Raw genomic sequence first — 18,208 nt, forward strand, 5'->3', positions numbered from 1 at the left:
AATGCAGACACCTGGGAAGCATAATTCCTGGAAACAATAGGAGAAGCCAGTCTCTTCCCCTCTTCCGCCCCCACACCTCCTCGCTTGCTCTGCAGATGTGCTCTGCACTGCAATGCAGGAATTGCCTATCCCAGCCTGCTGCAAAATGGCGTCCCACAGAGGACAGCCTAGTGGAGTGGAGCACTGGGGGTAACCAGGTATGGCGTCATTAGTTTGGGGGGGGCGTCATCCCCTGTGGCCTAAAAAACGATTTAGCTTCTACACATATCCTACCTTACCATCACACCTGTGATTTACCTGCACAGACGGTGGCGAGAAAGGTGGATTAAACCAATCATGGGACGAAGGATGGGAGAAATATATTTTTTGCTCCGCGGTATTCTGCGCAATTCGCCCCTGCCTAGTATGGAAGAGCGAAAAGCCTCATAGACCAAAATTCTACTATTCGGGCCGTTCGTGTGGTGCGTGCGAACCAACGTTCAGTGAGCATCACGTGCACCCTGGGAGCTGTGCGGTTCGTGTGCAGTCCACGCGGTTCTCTCTAGACCTGGTTTTGCCAGGGAGCACCGCACAAAGCGCACGCACCACAAAATGCATCTTTTTCTCGGGTTCTCCTGCACAGCAAACTCGAGTAGTTTCTGTGGCCCAATTTTGCTCGACATGCAAATTCAAAAAACGGGCGGATATCATGTTTCTCATTTTCCTAAATATGTTCACCCTCCCCTACAACGGTGATGCCCAAAGTGATCAATCAATGACGCGGCAGAATACTAAGTGAAAACTTCCAGCACAGGCCAGCTGCCCATCCCGACTCGCTCCTGTACCACAAGCCCTACTCTGCTCCTGCTCTGCCTCGAATTCCAGGAGGTGGGAGAGTCTGACAGCAGACTTTCGGTCACTCGGAGGGATCCACAAGTTACAATCCTTCGACGTACTCCAAGTGAAACAGTGCAGAACTCCTGCAAGTCTGAAGCCGAAAAAAGGACCCGCGAGAGGGAAGGATGGGTCCAATATACAGGCCTTTGCCTGCTGGAGGTGGTGGGGAAGATCAAAGCTTGCTAGGATCGAAAGGGAAAACTGTTTTGTAAATAATAACTTTTTTAATGTAACACTTCTGTAGTTTGTAAGTGATGCACATAATATGCCTTACTACTAACCAATTTAATGTCACTCAATTTAGGGACATTGGAGGGATGGAAAGCCGAGTTAACCTAGTGAAGAGTCGAACGGATGACCTGCAGATAACCACACATTTCAGCAGCTAGCATTTAACTCACACGTAACCAACACGTTAGCTCTGATACAAGCGCTCGCCATGTCTGTAAGCCCCGTCCTTTTCGGATTGAGGGGCGTGTTTTTCTTTCTCCCCTCTTCTCCATTAGCTGGAGAAGGGGAGAGAAAGAATCGAAAAAAACACGCCCCTCAATTCGAAAAGGACGGGGCTTACAGCGAGACAATGACGTCACAGAGACCTCTTCTCCAATGGCTGGCCGCCGTTTAGGAGGCCAGCCAATGGAGAAGAGGGGCAGGGTTTACCCTCGCTACTCTGAGACATTAAGTCTCGCTGGCGAAACTGCGCATGCACGCAGCCTACGCCAGTCTCGACCTAAACAAGCATTTACAATTCAATGGTCTCGTCTTTGTTAAAGTTAGAGCTATTGGCATTGCAAATGTTATTGTTTTCATTTTTTTTTTAAACCAATAAATATATGGTATTGTCATTTACAATGGCAATAGCTTAATCTCTCACAAATGCGAGACCTATTGCATTTGCACCCACACAAACACACAGAGAGCCACACACACACACACACACACACACACACACACATAGATGTGGTGGTGGTGGATCTGGTGGATGTGGTGGTGGTGGATGTGGTGGTGGTGGATGTGGCAGTGGATGTGGTGGTGGTGGTGGATGTGGTGGTGGTGGATGTGATGGTGGTGGTGGATGTGGTGGTGGTGGTGGATGTGGTGGTGGTGGATGTGGTGGTGGTGGATGTGGTGGTGGTGGATGTGGTGGTGGTGGTGGATGTGGATGTGGTGGTGATGTTGGATGTGGTGGTGGTGGTGGATGTGGTGGTGTTGGTGGATGTGGTGGTGGTGGATGTGGTGGTGGATGTGGTGTTGGTGGATGTGGTGGTGGATGTGGTGGTGTTGGTGGATGTGGTGGTGGATGTGGTGGTGGTGGTGGATGTGGTGGTGGAAGGTCCCAGAAGCAAGCGTTAATTGGACAGTATGTTAACTACCTAGGCCATCAATCATGCCCCCTGCTCTGCTGTCAGGCTGGAGGTGAGTGGGACGCTGCCCTTATTAGGAGCTCTCCTTTCCAGGTGGCGAGCGAGCCCAGCGCCTCCGGTAACCCCTGATGACAGGCTCGTCCTCAAGCGGACGTGCCTTTCTCTGTAAAGACGTCTAAATGTTGTTGTTAAACTCAGCACTCAGTTATGCTTCTGTGCCTTTTGAAGAAGGCATCCTACTCGACTACAAAATAACATCCATTCCGGACTGGTCATTCTGGCGCCACGAAAGTGGCTCGCGGCTTTAGTTATAACGTCACATACAGCACTAAAATGACCCTTTGGGGAAACATGAACGTTTACTGCACCCGAATTTCCCACAAAGCAAACACAATGTAGTGCGTCCTAGGGATGCTTGCAACCCGCTGAGCTACAGCCGGCAAGCACAATGTGATGCACCGCACCCCTGCATAACAGCACACGCAGGGGAGGGGGGGGGGGGGGGGGAGTGCCGCCGGTCGCAAGAGTTTTAATAAAGGCGGGATTCAGGATCGAGACCCGCCGTATCCCGCGGGTTAGCTACCCTGCCAGGACCTGTTCCTTCTGCCGAATGCGAGACATCCCTGCCCCCAGCTCTCGTGTCGGATTGAGCACCTGGAGTTTGTCCAGCGAGATCGCCGCAAGAGAGCATTAGTTGACAACATTGCCAACAGATGGGCAATGCGTGCAGATGCGTACCACCAGCATTCACCAACACGGGCCCCTGCGGCGCGGCCACGCAGATGCTTGCGCGGCGTGACAGGGGCCTACACTCGCCAGGGTACAGCCAGCTCACACCCCCCTCCCCCACAACTACTCGAAGTTGCAAGCCCTCCTTCCCACCCCCCTCACCCGGGTATCCAGGAGGTGCGTCGGGAGGGGAAACGAACTGGAGATGTGGAGTACAATGGGCGGCAGATGGTGGGTGGGGTGGAGGGTGGCACCGGAACAGGGTGCCCCCACCTAGCTCCGGACTGACCACCAAACCACGGTGCCACCCGCACGGCAGGGTGACCTCCGCCCTACCATAGGCCTCGAGACCTGCCCCCTAATAGACGACCAACGCGTGCCGGGTCCCTCGCACATCCCAGCCTCTAAAAGGCCAATCGAGCATGCTGTCCTACGACCTCGGGGACAAGAACCGAGCCGATTCCCGCCATGTCTAGGGTCCCTCCAGAGAACCCGCCACAATCCCTGCAATCCCCCCGGCACCCGCATGCCAACACAGGCGACACCGCACTCGGGATCGTGATGGGGAGCCCCTGTGCGTATCGGCCAGTGCACCGCTGCTCCCACCTCTTCCATAGTGCAGCCTGGAACACAGGGCAGTACACCGCTCTCCGCCTCATAGAAGGACAGGAAAAGGGGAGAAGGTAGTAGTAGGGCCTACTGCTGAAGTAGCAGGAACAGCAAGGGACGTGCGGTCCCGGCGCAGGCAGAACACCGTCAGCAGCATACTGCAGCGCACTGTAAATCAACTAGGAAAATCGGAGAGCACCGTAGTCCGGTCTGGGAGAAAAGGGGCACTGACGGGAAACCTCACAGATGGACAGTGAGGTAAGCTGCCTACAATACTCCTCCCCCTGCCGGTTTGTGTTTATCAGTCGGCATTGTGTCTTGTCTCTGCTAGGCGGGGAGGAAGGGGCTACCGGTATTTTTGGTCAGCGCAGGTTACCGACCTATTGAGAAAGCGAAACGGTGCAGGAGATCCCTCCACATAGCCGACGTCACAGATACAGGAAACGATAGGTTGCGCAAGCGTGTCCCGGTCAGCGGAAGCCACTGTTCTCGTGTGACTGGGTGCGGCCATCTTATAAGTTTGGATACAACATAAACCGGCCTTGGGAACGGTGACACTGGCGACTTTACACATAACAGCGACTTTAGTACGATGAAAATATCGACAGGTACAATACAAAACACAGGGCATCTAATATATTATGACTGCCCAAAAAATAAACACATGTTGGAAACCATTGCAAACTACAGGAACAATTAATTTTAACCCGCGCAATAAAAATAATCACATACGCGTTGAACCACATCATGAATACCACCATGTTTCTCAGAGGTCAAGCAGAAATGATTCGGAGAAATGCCCCGTCATTTTCAGACTGGGGGGCGTTTTTCTTTCTCTCCTCTTCCCATTGGCTGGAATGTAAACAACGGGCGTGTTTCGACTTGTTGTTGTTTACATTCCAGCCAATGGGAAGAGGAGAGAAAGAAGTGAAAAAATACGCCCCTCAATCCGAGACTGGGCTTAAATGGAAAGACAAACCTCTTCTCCAATGGCTGGCCGCCGTTTAGGAAACCAGCCAATGAAGAAGAGGGGTGGGTTCAAGCCTCACCACTAGAAAACATAAAATCTCGCCAGCGAGACTGCGCAAGCGCAGCCTACGCTAGCCGAGACCTAAAAACGAACCATAGCACACTAACATCCGACGATTTCAAAAGTGTTTTTTTCAACACAAAATAGTGGCGCTGTCACCTAGCCCAGTGACTGTATTTATTGGTGAGTTGAACATTCATATTGATTACATGGGAAAGAATAAGCAGATGTTTCACTTGGGGTTGTTCGACCCTATATTTTTTTAACAAGATATAAATGTACTTTTTGCTAGCAGTTTATACATGTGCTTTCAGTCTAGGTCCTACGTTCGTGGCTCTTTTTACGGGAATTAGAACACTTAACGTGCACACCTGGGGGCTGGTTAATACTATAAAGTAATAATACTGCGGGCAGAATGCACGACTAGCCAGCAGTGACCAGAACTGAGAGGGCCGTGCACAGGGCTGCTTGTGCATTGAATTGCTGGCGCACAGGACTCCCTGTGCGCTGAGATGCCGACATGCATCTGCTGGTTTGGTTGCTGATGTGTAGGCCTGACTGAAGGCTCCTGGTGTGCCACAGTGCCTGTGAGGCTGTGTGTGAGTGTCAGGTAATCTGAATGCAGGTCAGTCCATGTGCAGGGCTGCCTCCCGTGTACCGTGCTGTCTCTAAACAGGGCTGTAAAAATGCACAAGAATTCCAATATGGTTTCTTGTCTGCTCAGCACCTCGCCATCAAATGACGGCATTACCTTCACTCATATCAAGTTCAACTCCCTAACATGTTGACCCATCTGACTGAGGTATGACATTCTTTGCTTTTGCCCTTCTATAAAAATAATTTTACGTTTGACGACAAGGATGCGAAACATTTGATCACTCCTACACTCTTCAAAAAGATTTTCACAAAAGTTTTAAGAAATTTGAGGATATTGTTCAGTGTATTGTACACTGTAACTTGTTTTTATTAGCCACGGGCTAGTTTTTGATTTTGTGCTAAAACTTTAGGGCTCTAGATTCATTTTATTTGAGATTTGGAAAGCGCACAAATAACTGAGAGGTTGTCCTGGAATAGGGACTCGTTTACAAGTCAGGCTGACTAACATATCTTAATGTTACAAAGTCCTTTTTTGAGTGTTTAAAGAAAGAGAAGAATTCAAAGGGAAGGGCATTCCTAGTTTTTGCAACCAAATCTGATAAGGCCCAGCCACCTTATTTGTTGAATTTGGAAACTCAGTATCTAGGCAGAGGAAGATGTGAGTATACCAAGAACAAGCATTGAAAATGCAATAGGTCTCGCCTTTTATTAAGGTAAAGCCATTTGATTTGCCATAGAATACCATTAGCAAAGCAAATTACTTTAACCTAATCAAAGCTGACACCTATTGCATTTTCGAAGCTTGTTAAAATAATATGTGGATGGGCCTCACCAGCAGCCAATGATACAAATGAACTACTGGTATCCAGCAAAGGAGGAAGGTACCCCGTGGATGTGTACTCATAGACACTAGAGCCTTCCCGAATATCAAATGAGACAATATACATCAACAAGGAAAAACAGAACAAATTGTACGTCAGAGTTTCAAAGTCAGTCAGGAGGGCAGTGGTGGATGCTTGAGGAACCATGCTGGTTGCAACAGGATGACAATACTGGAGTTAATAGTTTCTCCTGTATAATGTTCAGGTATGACCAGACTGTGGATGAATTCTAGATCTTGATGAACTTTTTTAGCTGTCCATTGGCATAACTAGCAGGACGATGGCTGGAAAATGTGGGTTAGTCAAACTTGCTGACATTATTGAAAGATTGCGATGTTTGGTCTGCTTATTTTCGTTAAAGTGTTGCTAGGTGCAGTTGACGATATAAGAGTGATACAGACATTTGGTTAGTGATTGGAACTGGAGTGGGGTGCGAGGCCCCGAACTCTCCTCTTATTGGCACCATCACCTGGCCTGGTCAGGCGTGTGAAGGAATGAGTGTAAGGGTGAGTGACCACCATCTTGAAAACGTGGCAGTCCTGTGTATGTGTCCTCATGGAAAGAGCACTCTAGATCGAAAAGAGGGTCCCATTTTATATGCATTCCCAATGACTCCTGTACGCCACCACAGCTGTAGATGGAAATTACCTCAGTTGAGGAAGAGAACATACTCAACCTAAACCTGTAGTTGTGTATTTTTTTAAAAGTGCTGTTTTCCACATCTATGATTCAAGTGAAACCATAGACAGGTTGTATTTTGCCCTATTTTCATGTCACTTGACATCCTTGTTTTTGATTTTTTGCCATCTACCATTCCATAGATTTTAGGGGTAAAGTTGCACAGCGGCAAAAGAAGACAGGCCAATGTTGAGGGCTTTCTGCTCAGCATGTAGGATGAAATTAGTTGACTGCTATGCACCCCGAACCTCTGCTCGTCTGTGTTCCCGATTCTGAACTGTTAGGAAGTGGAAAGTATTTAGACTTTGAATTGAATAACCAATCCTGGAAGAGAAACCATTGGTGTAAATCTGTTTTAACCATAGGTCGATAGTGGAGGAAATTACATTGGCGCACTTTTAAGTTACATATTACTAACTACAACAGTGACCTTCTCTCAAATTGCAGTTTTTTATTTAACAAAGTCAGCTGGTTTCAACAATCCAATAAATTTGAGAGGATCTCACAGCAATGTTTTTTTCTTGCCTCCTGTGCTTCCCTATACTATACTTTAAAATAATGACATGCTTGACGAAGTGTTTTTTGAATAGAATGACCCCATCGTGAATTATCATTTTTCTGCTCACAGCTCTTTGCCTGTCTCTTTTTACCCAGGACTTTGGAGTTCCTAATGAGACACTTGTATCATCTGGCGACGTATTGCTCGATCACCAACATGCACACCAAGAACCTTGCCATTGTCTGGGCACCCAATCTTCTCAGGTAACCTTCTTGCTAGTCAGTTTATTTTTTGACGATGGTCAGTGCAGCACATTGGAAGATAAGAGCACAGGGCATTTAGAATAATGTAAGAATTAAAACGGAGAGAGTATTAAAACATTAATGGAAGTCAATTCTCTTCTGAAATAATTCAACTCTAGACGCAGGCTTGCTCCTTCGATTTGCAAAGAACTTCCTTATGATGGGGAGGCTGTGAGTTTGTGATAGCGGTGCCAAGAATGCTTTCTGTTATTTAGGGTTTCTTTGAAAGGAATTGTTTTTCTGATGTTAGTCTCCAGCTATTGTTCTGTCAGTGTTCACTTTTCAGCTTCAGAATCCAAAATGACCCTGCAGCCAACAACCTCTGTCCGATTTCATACTTCATTATCCGGCAGAGACAAGGCTGTCTACTTCATTTTAACTATCTCATAATCACCAGGAGAAGTCCATCATGTTTGGATCGAATCATATTTTAATCTTTTCTTCCCATCTCTTTTTTATTAAAATGATGAGTTTCCTCTGGGATTAGCAAGCATGCTGTTCCCTTAATGTCTTCGGTTCTCAATCTTTGCTGAGGTACATGTGAAGGCCTCTTGTCGATGACTTACTCTCCGTATCTACGGCTCTCAGTCCCTGAATAACATTGTAGATGGGAAGCAGGACTTCTTATTCTTGTTTTAATGCTTTCCTCTGGGCGGCACTATAATATGGGATGCCTTTCTTGATGCCAGACGAGGTCATGTGCCTTTTGTATTCCGGCATGTAGTGTGGCTTGCAGTCTTAATATAAGTTCTGTTTTGCTGTGTGTTTCATCTCTCAGATCAAAGCAGATCGAGTCTGCCTGCTTCAGTGGCACAGCCGCCTTCATGGAGGTGCGGATCCAGTCTGTGGTGGTGGAATTTATTCTGAACCACGTGGATGTTCTTTTCAGTCCCAAGCTCAGCTCTGTAATTCGTGATGGACCAGGTAAAGTGCACGTACCAGCAGTTCATATTCTGTCCCACAGCGATATGTTGAATAGCAGTCAAAGCCTTTATGTTTATATGGAAGGGAATCCTATCACTTATGTTATCATTAGGCTTTCCTGTTTTCAGTTTCTATTTTTGGTAAATTCTGGTGGGGGGTTTTTCAGTGTTTTCCAGTGACTTCAATACCTTAAAAAAACAGTGGTTATCAGTGGTTACACATTTTCGAACCATTAAAAACAGAAACAGTGTTTTTCCGGTGATTTTGGAACTTTTTGCTTTTATTATTGCTTGCTTTCTGCATTGATAGGGCAAGGTATATAGACAGTGTACGTACAGTGTACATGAGGTCCAAATGCATTTTTATAAATCAAACTTATCGTAGTACACCATACAATACTTCTTCAATGAGTCTTTGGTCATGCATGCTCGCTCTTTCCTTCTCATGTAAACTTTTATCTGTGAAAAGGCCCTCTCAACATTGGCACTTGAGACAGGCAACGTCAAAATAGCCAGTACACAATTTGCTAACTCTGGCCATGCCAATACTGGTGCACCTGAAGATTGTGATTCACTGTGACAGGTTCTGTAACATATGCGTTGAACTGGGCGCATATGCCCTCTAGAATTATTGAAGCGGTCAATAATGAGGCACCACTTTTGAAACTCCAGAGAAAATTTCCCTTTACGGAAGGGATCTATAACTTGTGCAGAGTACCACAGTGAGGCTTCATTGACTTCAAATGCCGTGGATGGTGAAGGGCTATTTCTCATACATTATAAAATAAAAGTTCCTGAATTGCTCCTCGACATTTTTTTGCTTACCAAGTGGCAAGCACTCTAACATGGAGCATGTTGCAGTGTCAAAGTCACAAAAAGTGTCACCCAGCTTACTCTCAAGGAGATGTTTCACATCCACATGAATTATGCTGAACACTTGGCAGACAAGGGTGTTTCCAGACTCTAGTTTTTATTATGTCCACTACAGCAGGCATGCTTTCCTGTAAAAATCTACGAATGCAGTAAAGTGTACTTTTTTTCAAATATAGCATTTATAGCCTCTAGGATGAGAACCACCAGCTAAGTGACACAGTTGGGATGACTCTTTCTTTGATGCCACACAAAGGTCAAAATGAGAAATATATGTGTTTTAGTTCCCACTTATAACAAAACATTGTACCAGAATGGACTAAAAAGTCAATTGCATTCTTCATTAACTCTGAAGATTGTAAAGATGCTTTCAGATTGCCATCTAACAAGTGGCAAGGATCTCTTACAGGGAAGCACTTCAGCTCAGGTATCGATTTTGACAGGTCATCACACAACTTTTTCATATACTTAGCTGAATCACTGTAAATACAAACAATACCACTCCAATCTTTGTTGAACTTGGTAAGAACTTTTTGCAGCTGCATTCCAAGTGACACTGCATTCCATGTTTTCCAAAAGTCTGGTGTCATGTTTTCAACAGTATCCCAGATGATTTGTGACTGCACTCTTTTCACATATACCCGTCACTATACCCTGCATTGAATGTTTAAAGCCTGGGGTGTTTGGCAATTCACCTACTATCAATACTGACCCACTAGAAAAGGGGGCTGATCAAGAGCTTTTACCCATTCTCTGTGAGTAAATGTGATGGTTCCTTTTGGGAAAGATTCTTATGAAACCTATGTTTTTTTCTATCAGTGAAAGACTCAAACGTAGCCAAAAAATCAAATATGATTTAGATATTTCCAGATTCTCTACAGTTTATAAAATAAATAAACATCACACACCAAAAATATGCTTCTGACCCCTGTATCTTTAGACCACAAACCACAAAACTTAAAAAAGGATGAAGAAACAATATGTAAGTGACATCCCTAAAGTACAAAACTCAAGCAGAATAATGTTAGCCTAGTCTTTCTTACTGCTACCTTATATAATAACAAAGATACATTGTATTGGGCTATTCAGTAAGAAATACAAATTACTCTTTCACTCTCCTTTTCCTTTCTTTGAATGGCATTTAGGTTGTGGTTGTGCAGGGCTTTTTTCAGTGTTTATATGTTTACACTGGTGAGGGCTATTTTGCTTACGGTGGGGTTTTATCAGTTATTATAGGTTTAAACCTAAAACCGGTCAACCTAGTTATCATGCAATAAAGTAGTTAAGACACAGCACATCGAATATGCACACTGCAGCCCACCATCTTCAATTTCGTTCCATGATTAACTCTGAGACAGCAGTTCAGTGTATGAAAGTCCATTGTCCGCAAAGCCACTATAACACTTCCACCTCTGCTCGCTTTGACATAACATGGGGTCCCCAGACTTGCCTCATTTAGGTGCAGAACGCATATGCTGGTGTCCAATTCCTCTCACAGTTTACCTAAGGGGATGCCAGGTTCTTCATTTGAGTCCAATGAAGTCTATTTTCATGTTTGAATTTCCCCACTGTTCCAGGGAAGAGTCTGCTTTCTCGTTGTGATGTTTAAACGCGAAAGCCTCTCCTCTGGTCACCCTGGTAGCTGCTCAATACCACTCAACTTCCCAGACAATCTCTCGAATTTTACCTCAACAGCCTTATCCTATTTAGCAATTTATCCTAACTTTGCAACTGAAAGAGACCGTAAGTTATAGATTCCTTACCTTAGAATTACCCCCAGGCGTCAGACTGGATCCAGAGAATTTTTCTCTTAGCAGTACCCCTGCGCGTTGGGAGGTGGCGTCGGTCAACTCCCCGTCCGTCATGGTTGCCGGGATGACGTCGCAATGTCTACTTAGGTGCTGCCCCTGTGCACTGACGTCAGTTCTATCTTTTTCCGCCTCAGCCTTGTGCTGATCTGGAGAGAGCTACCCCTTTAGTCATTTTTTTACTATGTTTTTTCTCAATTTTTGTCAACTTCTTTTATGAGTGTTCGACTCCTGGTGTACAAGGGATGTCCCGTCGTCAGACCAGGTTTAAACTGTGCGAGACCTGTACCCGCCTGATGTCGGTTATGGACCCCCACCTTGTGTGTCTTTGGTGCCTAGAGCGTGACCACCACCCTAAGTCGTGCTCTGACTGCCAGGCCTTGAATCTGAAATGTGTCGGAGGCCCTGCAGTCTGCTCTGTGTCGCACAAAGCCCCAGTCCCACGTGGGCGGAGGAGCATCGCTCCACTGCTTTCTCGCAGTGCGAGAAGCAGAAACATAAAATTGTATTTTAAATACTATTTTATGTTTCTGCTTCTAGCAGTGCGAGAAAGCAGAAGGCAGAGTTTGGTTGGGGTTGTGCGTTCCTGCTCCAGGCAGCGGCGAAGTGGCTTTCCCACTATTGTGGACGCTGATGGTAGTCATGCGCACATCCCCATAGAAACCTGTGGGGTCGGCGTCCTAGCCAATCACAACGCTGCCATTTCAGCTTTGTGATTGGCTTGGGGGAGGAGAGGGAGACTGCCTGCTTTCTATAAGGTGCAGAGAGAGGAGACGCGACGCGGGACCGGAGGTGGAGGCAAGTTTAAGTATATATAACCCCATTACCCACCCCCACCCCACAAGTCATGCCAGCCGCGACTGGTCGAGAGGAAGGTCTCGGGACCGGTCGCAGAGCCACCACCCTCATTCGTCATCCAAGTCTTCGAGATCCTCGGGTAAGTCGAAGCACAATAAGAAGGCGAAGAAGCAGTGTCGCTCTTCGCCTTCTCCCCGTCAGTCTGCTGATGCGACGTGGGACCCGGAGTGTTGCTGCTCTCCAGGTCCATTTTTGTAGCCTGCTCTAGAGACAGCTTCGAGATTCTCTCCCTTTCCCGGTATAGGAGCATCCCCTGCCCAGCTTCGAGCTTTCTATAAATGGCTTCACTCCATATTTGGGCAGCCTGCCGACTCCGCAGGCACTCCTTCGAGACCCACGGACTCAGCTGGGGCCATGGGACTTCGATGCCAGCTGCTCTGGCCCTGACGTCAGAGGGCACCGAGGATATGGGCCTGAATCCGGATCAACGCCAGTTGACCTCATGTACCTTCCCTTGTGCCAACCCAAGGCACACCCCCGACTTGGACGCGACTCGGACCGACGTCGCTCGATTTCGGAACCTGCGCCGGAAGGCACGTTTGTGCCTCTGTTCATCCTTTGTGTTCCTTTCAGGCCTACATGGCAACCAGAGAAGGGTAAGGAGGACTGGGAGGGGCCTGTGGGACCTCTAGCTGACCAACTTGAGGAGCCAGACTGGCGAGAGAACCTAGGTGACGCCAGTGGTCTGGATACCTCCCCAGGCCTTGGCATGCTTTCTCACTCTACCGTGGCTACGGAGGAGGGAGTGTCATATGCAGTGGTGTTGCGTAGGGCAGCTGAGGCCTTGGTCTGGAGCTTCCTACAGTGGCAGTCAGGACTAACCTCCTGACAGAGGTGCTTCAACCGGCAGCAGTCTCTTCTGAGCCCCTTCTGCCTTTCAGTGAAGCCCTCACGGATGTCCTCTGGGCACTTGGTTCAAGTCCAGCACAGGGGCTCCTGTAGTCAGGATGATTGCCTGACACTACCGCCTGGCCCCAGGCGCCCCACTTTTCCTCTTCCAACACCAGACCCTCGAAAGCTTGGTGGTCCAAGCTTCGTCCTCTAAGGACGCATTACCTACTGCTCCCCAGATAGGCAGTCCAAGGAGATGGACCATCTTGGGAAGAAGATGTTTTCTTCTGCCAGCTTAGCGCTGCGGTCAGTGAATACCGCATGCCTCTTTGTCCGTTATACCCATACAGTGTGGGATACTTTTGCACAAGTTCTGCCACCGTGCCCAGAGGAGGCCCGAGCCGCTCTCACCTACGCAGTGGCAGAGGGTAGAGACGCAGGCAAATTCACCATCAGATGTAGGCTGGATACCGTCCACTCACTAGGCAGAACGGTTTCCACTTCAGTAGCCCTGAGGCGCTGCGCCTGGTTCAGGATGTCTGGTTTTTCTGGGAATGTCCAATCCACCTTACTGGACATGCCCTTTGATGCCGTCACCTTTGTGGTGATAAGGCAGACTCGGCGCTCAAGCGATTCAAGGATTCTAGGGCTACAGTCCGATCCTTGGGCCTCGCAGTGACCTCTTGCTCCACACAGTCTGCCTTTCGCCCCTTTCCCCACACAGTCTGCCTTTCGCCCCTTTCGTGCCTAAGGAAGAGGTGCCCCACTTTCATTCATCCTCATCTAGCCACTGGTTCATGCACACTGTCCAGCCTGTTTGTGGACATGGACGTGGTGTTGTAATTTGGCAGCAATCAGGTTAAGCATTAGCAGAAGACATCTTGCATTTAGAGACTATCTTGTCCGTTTTGCGGAATCCATTTTGTATTTCTGTCAGCCATTTTGTTTGCCATGTGCTCGCCATGTGCTCTGTCCTACCTTCCTGTCAACTGCTCTTGAAATCTGTCTAGAGACAAGATATATTTAGCGTCTTCTGCTTCGCACATGCTCAGTTGAGCTTACAGCTGTCCCCAACTTGTAACTGTCAGGATGTGTCCACAAGAATTAGCTAACTGCCAGCCCCTCCCACTTGTTGCCAGTACACTTTCTGTATGACCTTATATGTATTTAAAACCAGCATTCTGTACTTGTACCGCCTTCATTTGAGCCCCTGTGTGGGTATAAAAGGACCAAGCTCCTTCCTGTCAGTGTGCTACTTCATACATTGCCGAAGGGTGTTGTGTGACTGTAGTTCCACCTCATGAGGTTTAATAAACTCTGTCTTTTCTATTCCAGTTTCTGTGCCAACTTCTTCCTATTGGTCTGAGGACTCTGTGCAGAGAAGGGAGAACCCCTAGCACTGGTAGGCCTTGCTGAGGCTCACCACCACAGTAGGACCCACCAACATGGGTCTGGGGGCCAGCGGGTGGCCCAGTCCACCCTTAACTCCCCTGCAGCAGCCTCCAAACCCTCTTAGTCCGAACTTTCAGGGCCACCAGAGGCCAGTGGGCGGCAGGATTCGCCATCACCTCCCCCACTGCCAAACCATCATGTCGGACAGGTGGGCTTTGCATATAGTCCGAAGGGGCTACTCCCTCCCCTTCGAGACTACCCCTCCTTCCATGCCACCATACTTCCATCGCATGTTGGAGAATCATTTGGCCCTTCCCTGCAAGGAAGTTGCAGCTCTCTTGGCCAAGGGAACTATTGAACGGGTCGCGGTGCCAGAAGTAGTTTGTGGTTGCTATTCCCACTACTTTCTGGTACCTAAGAAGGACAAAGGCCTGTGCCCTATCTTAGACCTCAGGGCCGTCAACCGCTTCCCCTGGAAGAAGTTCATGATGCTCACGTTGGCTCAGGTCCTGTCTGCCCTCGACCCAGGAGATTAGAAGGTAGCGTTGGACTTGCAGGATGCTTATTTCCATATACCCGTCCTGCCAGCCCACAGGCATTACCTGCGGTTCACAGTAGGTCACAAGCATTTTCAGGTCACTGTGCTCCCCTTTGGCCTTACCAGCGTCCCTTGGTTGTACACGAAAGTGACGGCGGTGGTTGCAGCTCATCTGCGCAGATTAGGGGTTCCATTCTTCCCATATCTCGACGACTGGCTGTTGAAGGTGAGTTAGCCCCAGGCTGTCGTCTCCCACCTCTACGACCGACCTCCTGCACTCACTGAGGTTTACTATCACCGTACTGAAGTCACACGACTCCCTCTCAGAAGCTCCGTTTCATCTGAGTGGTTCTGGATACGGCTCGGTTTCGGGCTTATCCTCCCGAACAGCGAGTCCAGGATATACGGGCTATGATACAGATGTTTCAGCCTCTATCTCCGATTTCAGAGAGAATGGCGGTGAGACTACTGGGCCTCATGGCCTCCTGCATCCTGCTGGTGTATCGTGCCAGGTGGTATTTGCAGGCTCTGCAGTGGGTGCAGCATCAGGGCAATCTTTCCGACGTCGTCCTGATCTCGGAGGGGACTGCACGTCAATTGCAGTGGTGGTTAATGAACCAAGATTGGGTCAGCAGCAGATCTCTCTCCCTTCCCCAACCAGAGTTCACATTGGTGACCGATGCGTCACTCCTGGGATGGGGCGGCCACCTGGGAGAGGCAGAGAGCAGAGGACTCTGGTCTCCGGCGAAATCCGGCCTCTACATCAACCTTTTGTTGCTCCAGGTGATTCGTCTGGCACTGAAGGCATTCCTTCCCACTATCAAAGGAAGAGTAGTGCAGGTGTTCACATACACCACCACCGCCAAGTGGTACTGCAACAAACAGGGCGGCGTGGGGTCATGGACCCTATGTCACGAGATTCTTTGCCTTTGGACATGGCTTGAACATGAGGGCATGTCCCTGGTGGTTCAACACCTAGCAGGTTTTCTGAATTCCAGGTTGGACAAGCTCAGCCGTCAGTGCATGATGGATCATGAATAGCGTCTTCACTCGGAGGTGGTGCAAGGTCTCTTTCAGCAGTGGAGAGAGCCTTGGTTAGATCTGTTCACCACCAAAGAAAACGCACAATGTCAGCAGTTCTTTGCTTTGTAATTTCCAAGGCAGCACTCGCTCTACTACGCTTTTCGTCTCAAGTGGAGCTCAGGCCTCCTATAAGCCTTTCCACTGATACCACTTCTGGCTCGAGTGCTGAAGAAGATCAAACTCGACCAGGCCAAAGTCATTCTTGTGGCTCTGGACTGGGCACGAAGAGTCTGGTACCCCGAGCTCTTGAACATGGCCACGATCCTCCCATCAGAGTACCTCTTTGGGAGAATCTTCTGTCGCAGCAGCAGGGAATGGTCCTCCACCTGAACCTGTCCAGTCTCCACCTTCTTGCTTGGAGAATGAGCGGCGGCAGTTGATAGATTTTGAGCTTCCGCCCGAAGTCTGTAATTTCATCTTGACAGTCAGGCGTCCCTTAACCAAGTCTGTATGCACCTGTAGATGGAACACGTTTGTGGCATGGTGCACAGCAAAGGCTGTGGATCCCCTTTCTGCCCCTCTTTCGGAGGTACTCTTGTTCATCCTCTCTTTAGCCCAGCAGGGCTATACCCTGGGAACTCTTAAAGGCTACCTTTCGGCAATGTCTGCCTTTCTTCGCCTTCCTGATCAGCCTTCTCTTTTCAAGTCCCCTATTGTAAATGGATTTCTGAAGGGCATTACACATCTCTTTCCTCCTTCTCCTTTCATAATGCCCCAGTGGGTCTTGAATCTTGTCTTGATGCTCCTTATGTTCTCTCCCTTCGAGCCTCTACATAATTGTCCTATCAGACTCCTTACTTTGAAGACTGCGTTCCTTGTCGCCATCACCTCTGCTTGCAGAGTGAGGGAGCTTCAAGTTCTGTCGTCAAAACCTCCTTTTCTTACTGTTCATCTGGACAAAGTAGTCCTTCACACAAGGCCCTCTTTTCTTCCAAAAGTGGTTACCTCTTTCCACATATGGCAGACCATCGATATGCCCACCTACTTCCCGCCTCCGCACCCTTCCAATGAGGAGGAGAGACTCCACCGTCTGGACCCAAAATGGGCACTGTCTTTCTATCTAGACCACACGAAAGATTTCCGGGTAGACGATTAACTCTTTGTTGGCTATTTGGGCTCCAAGAAAGGTTGTGCCATACAAAAACGCCCAGTCTCTCGATGGGTTGTCCTGTGCATTAAAATCTGCGTGCCCTCTCCACCCGGGCTATGGCAGCTACTACTGCCTTGGGACGTGGAGTTCTTCTCATTGACATCTGTCAGGCGGCCATATGGTCAACACTGCACACGTTCACTAAACATTATTGCCTAGACAGCCAAGTCCGGAGAGAGGGCTATTTTGGCTGTTCTGTTATCCAGGATTTTCTGGTGTGAACTTAGTCAGCAGACCCACCTCTTGGGGTTGGAAATGCTGAGGTATCTCTTCTAAGTTAAGAAATCTCTAACTAACAGTCTCTTTCAGATGAACAAGTTACTTACCTTCGATAAAGATGTGTCTGTAGGAGACATATGTTAGTTATAGATTCCTTACCGCCCCACCCATCCTCACCATTCTGCGAACTGACTTCTAGGGATAGGAACTTATTTCCAGGGCCCTAGTTATGTGCACCAGTGGTCAATGTCTTGCATGGCTCTGCGCTTCTGGCGTGGAAAGTCGTGTCAGAACTGACGTCAGCGTGCAGGGGCGGCTTCTAAGTAGACATTGCGATGTCATAGCGGCGACCATGATGCCGAACCCGGACACGGAGTCGACCGATGCCGCCCACCGACGTGCAGGGGTACTGCTAAGAGAAAAATTCTCTGATTGTCTTTATCAAGGCCTTCTCACCACGTGTGAACTCCCTGGTGTCTGTCTCATAGAGAAAGGAGATCAAGGGGCTTCTTCTTTGAGTTTTTCTTTCATCTTATCAGTCTTTTTGAAAAAATATGCCATTCCAATGTGACTGACAATTTTTCTTACCCATCACTCCACAGTGAAACTGGTATCTTATCCAGTGCTCGCTGTATTGTGCGGCATTCCAATGGTCCTAATGGGGCCTACTCTCCCCAGTCATGTGGTTCCAAAGCCACCAGCCAAGCTGAGCAGGATTTCCAGACGCAGGCTGATGCAACTCATCTTTCCAATCTTTCTGCGCCACTCCGCTCCTCCACCCACCTGTGGGATTATCGATACCAGTGGGGCTGATTACTGTGCATGCAATGGTGTCATCCCTCCACTCTTAACCAACATCTGGCCATTCAATTTCCTCTCACTACCCTACTTTCTCCTGGCAGACCTACATCTATACTTGCCACTGCTGACTTCAGCTTTTCACAGCCAGCTTTCTGAATCCCTGCTGGGGT

The 18,208-nt window shown here is 48.3% G+C and overlaps 1 protein-coding gene across 3 annotated transcripts in view; it reads left to right on the plus strand.

Moving 5' to 3' along the window:
* ARHGAP32 (Rho GTPase activating protein 32) overlaps positions 1-18,208 on the plus strand; it is a 1,522,959-nt gene that overhangs the window by 1,310,219 nt on the left and 194,532 nt on the right. For all 3 annotated transcript variants that reach the window (XM_078681981.1, XM_078681982.1, XM_078681983.1), the window contains 2 exons: positions 7,419-7,526; positions 8,344-8,489. In XM_078681981.1, the coding sequence (XP_078538107.1) occupies positions 7,419-7,526; positions 8,344-8,489 (254 nt within the window). The remainder of the gene's footprint in view (positions 1-7,418; positions 7,527-8,343; positions 8,490-18,208) is intronic.

The sequence above is a fragment of the Lissotriton helveticus genome, chromosome 3_1, assembly GCF_964261635.1.
Source record: "Lissotriton helveticus chromosome 3_1, aLisHel1.1, whole genome shotgun sequence".
Lineage (NCBI taxonomy): Eukaryota > Metazoa > Chordata > Amphibia > Caudata > Salamandridae > Lissotriton > Lissotriton helveticus.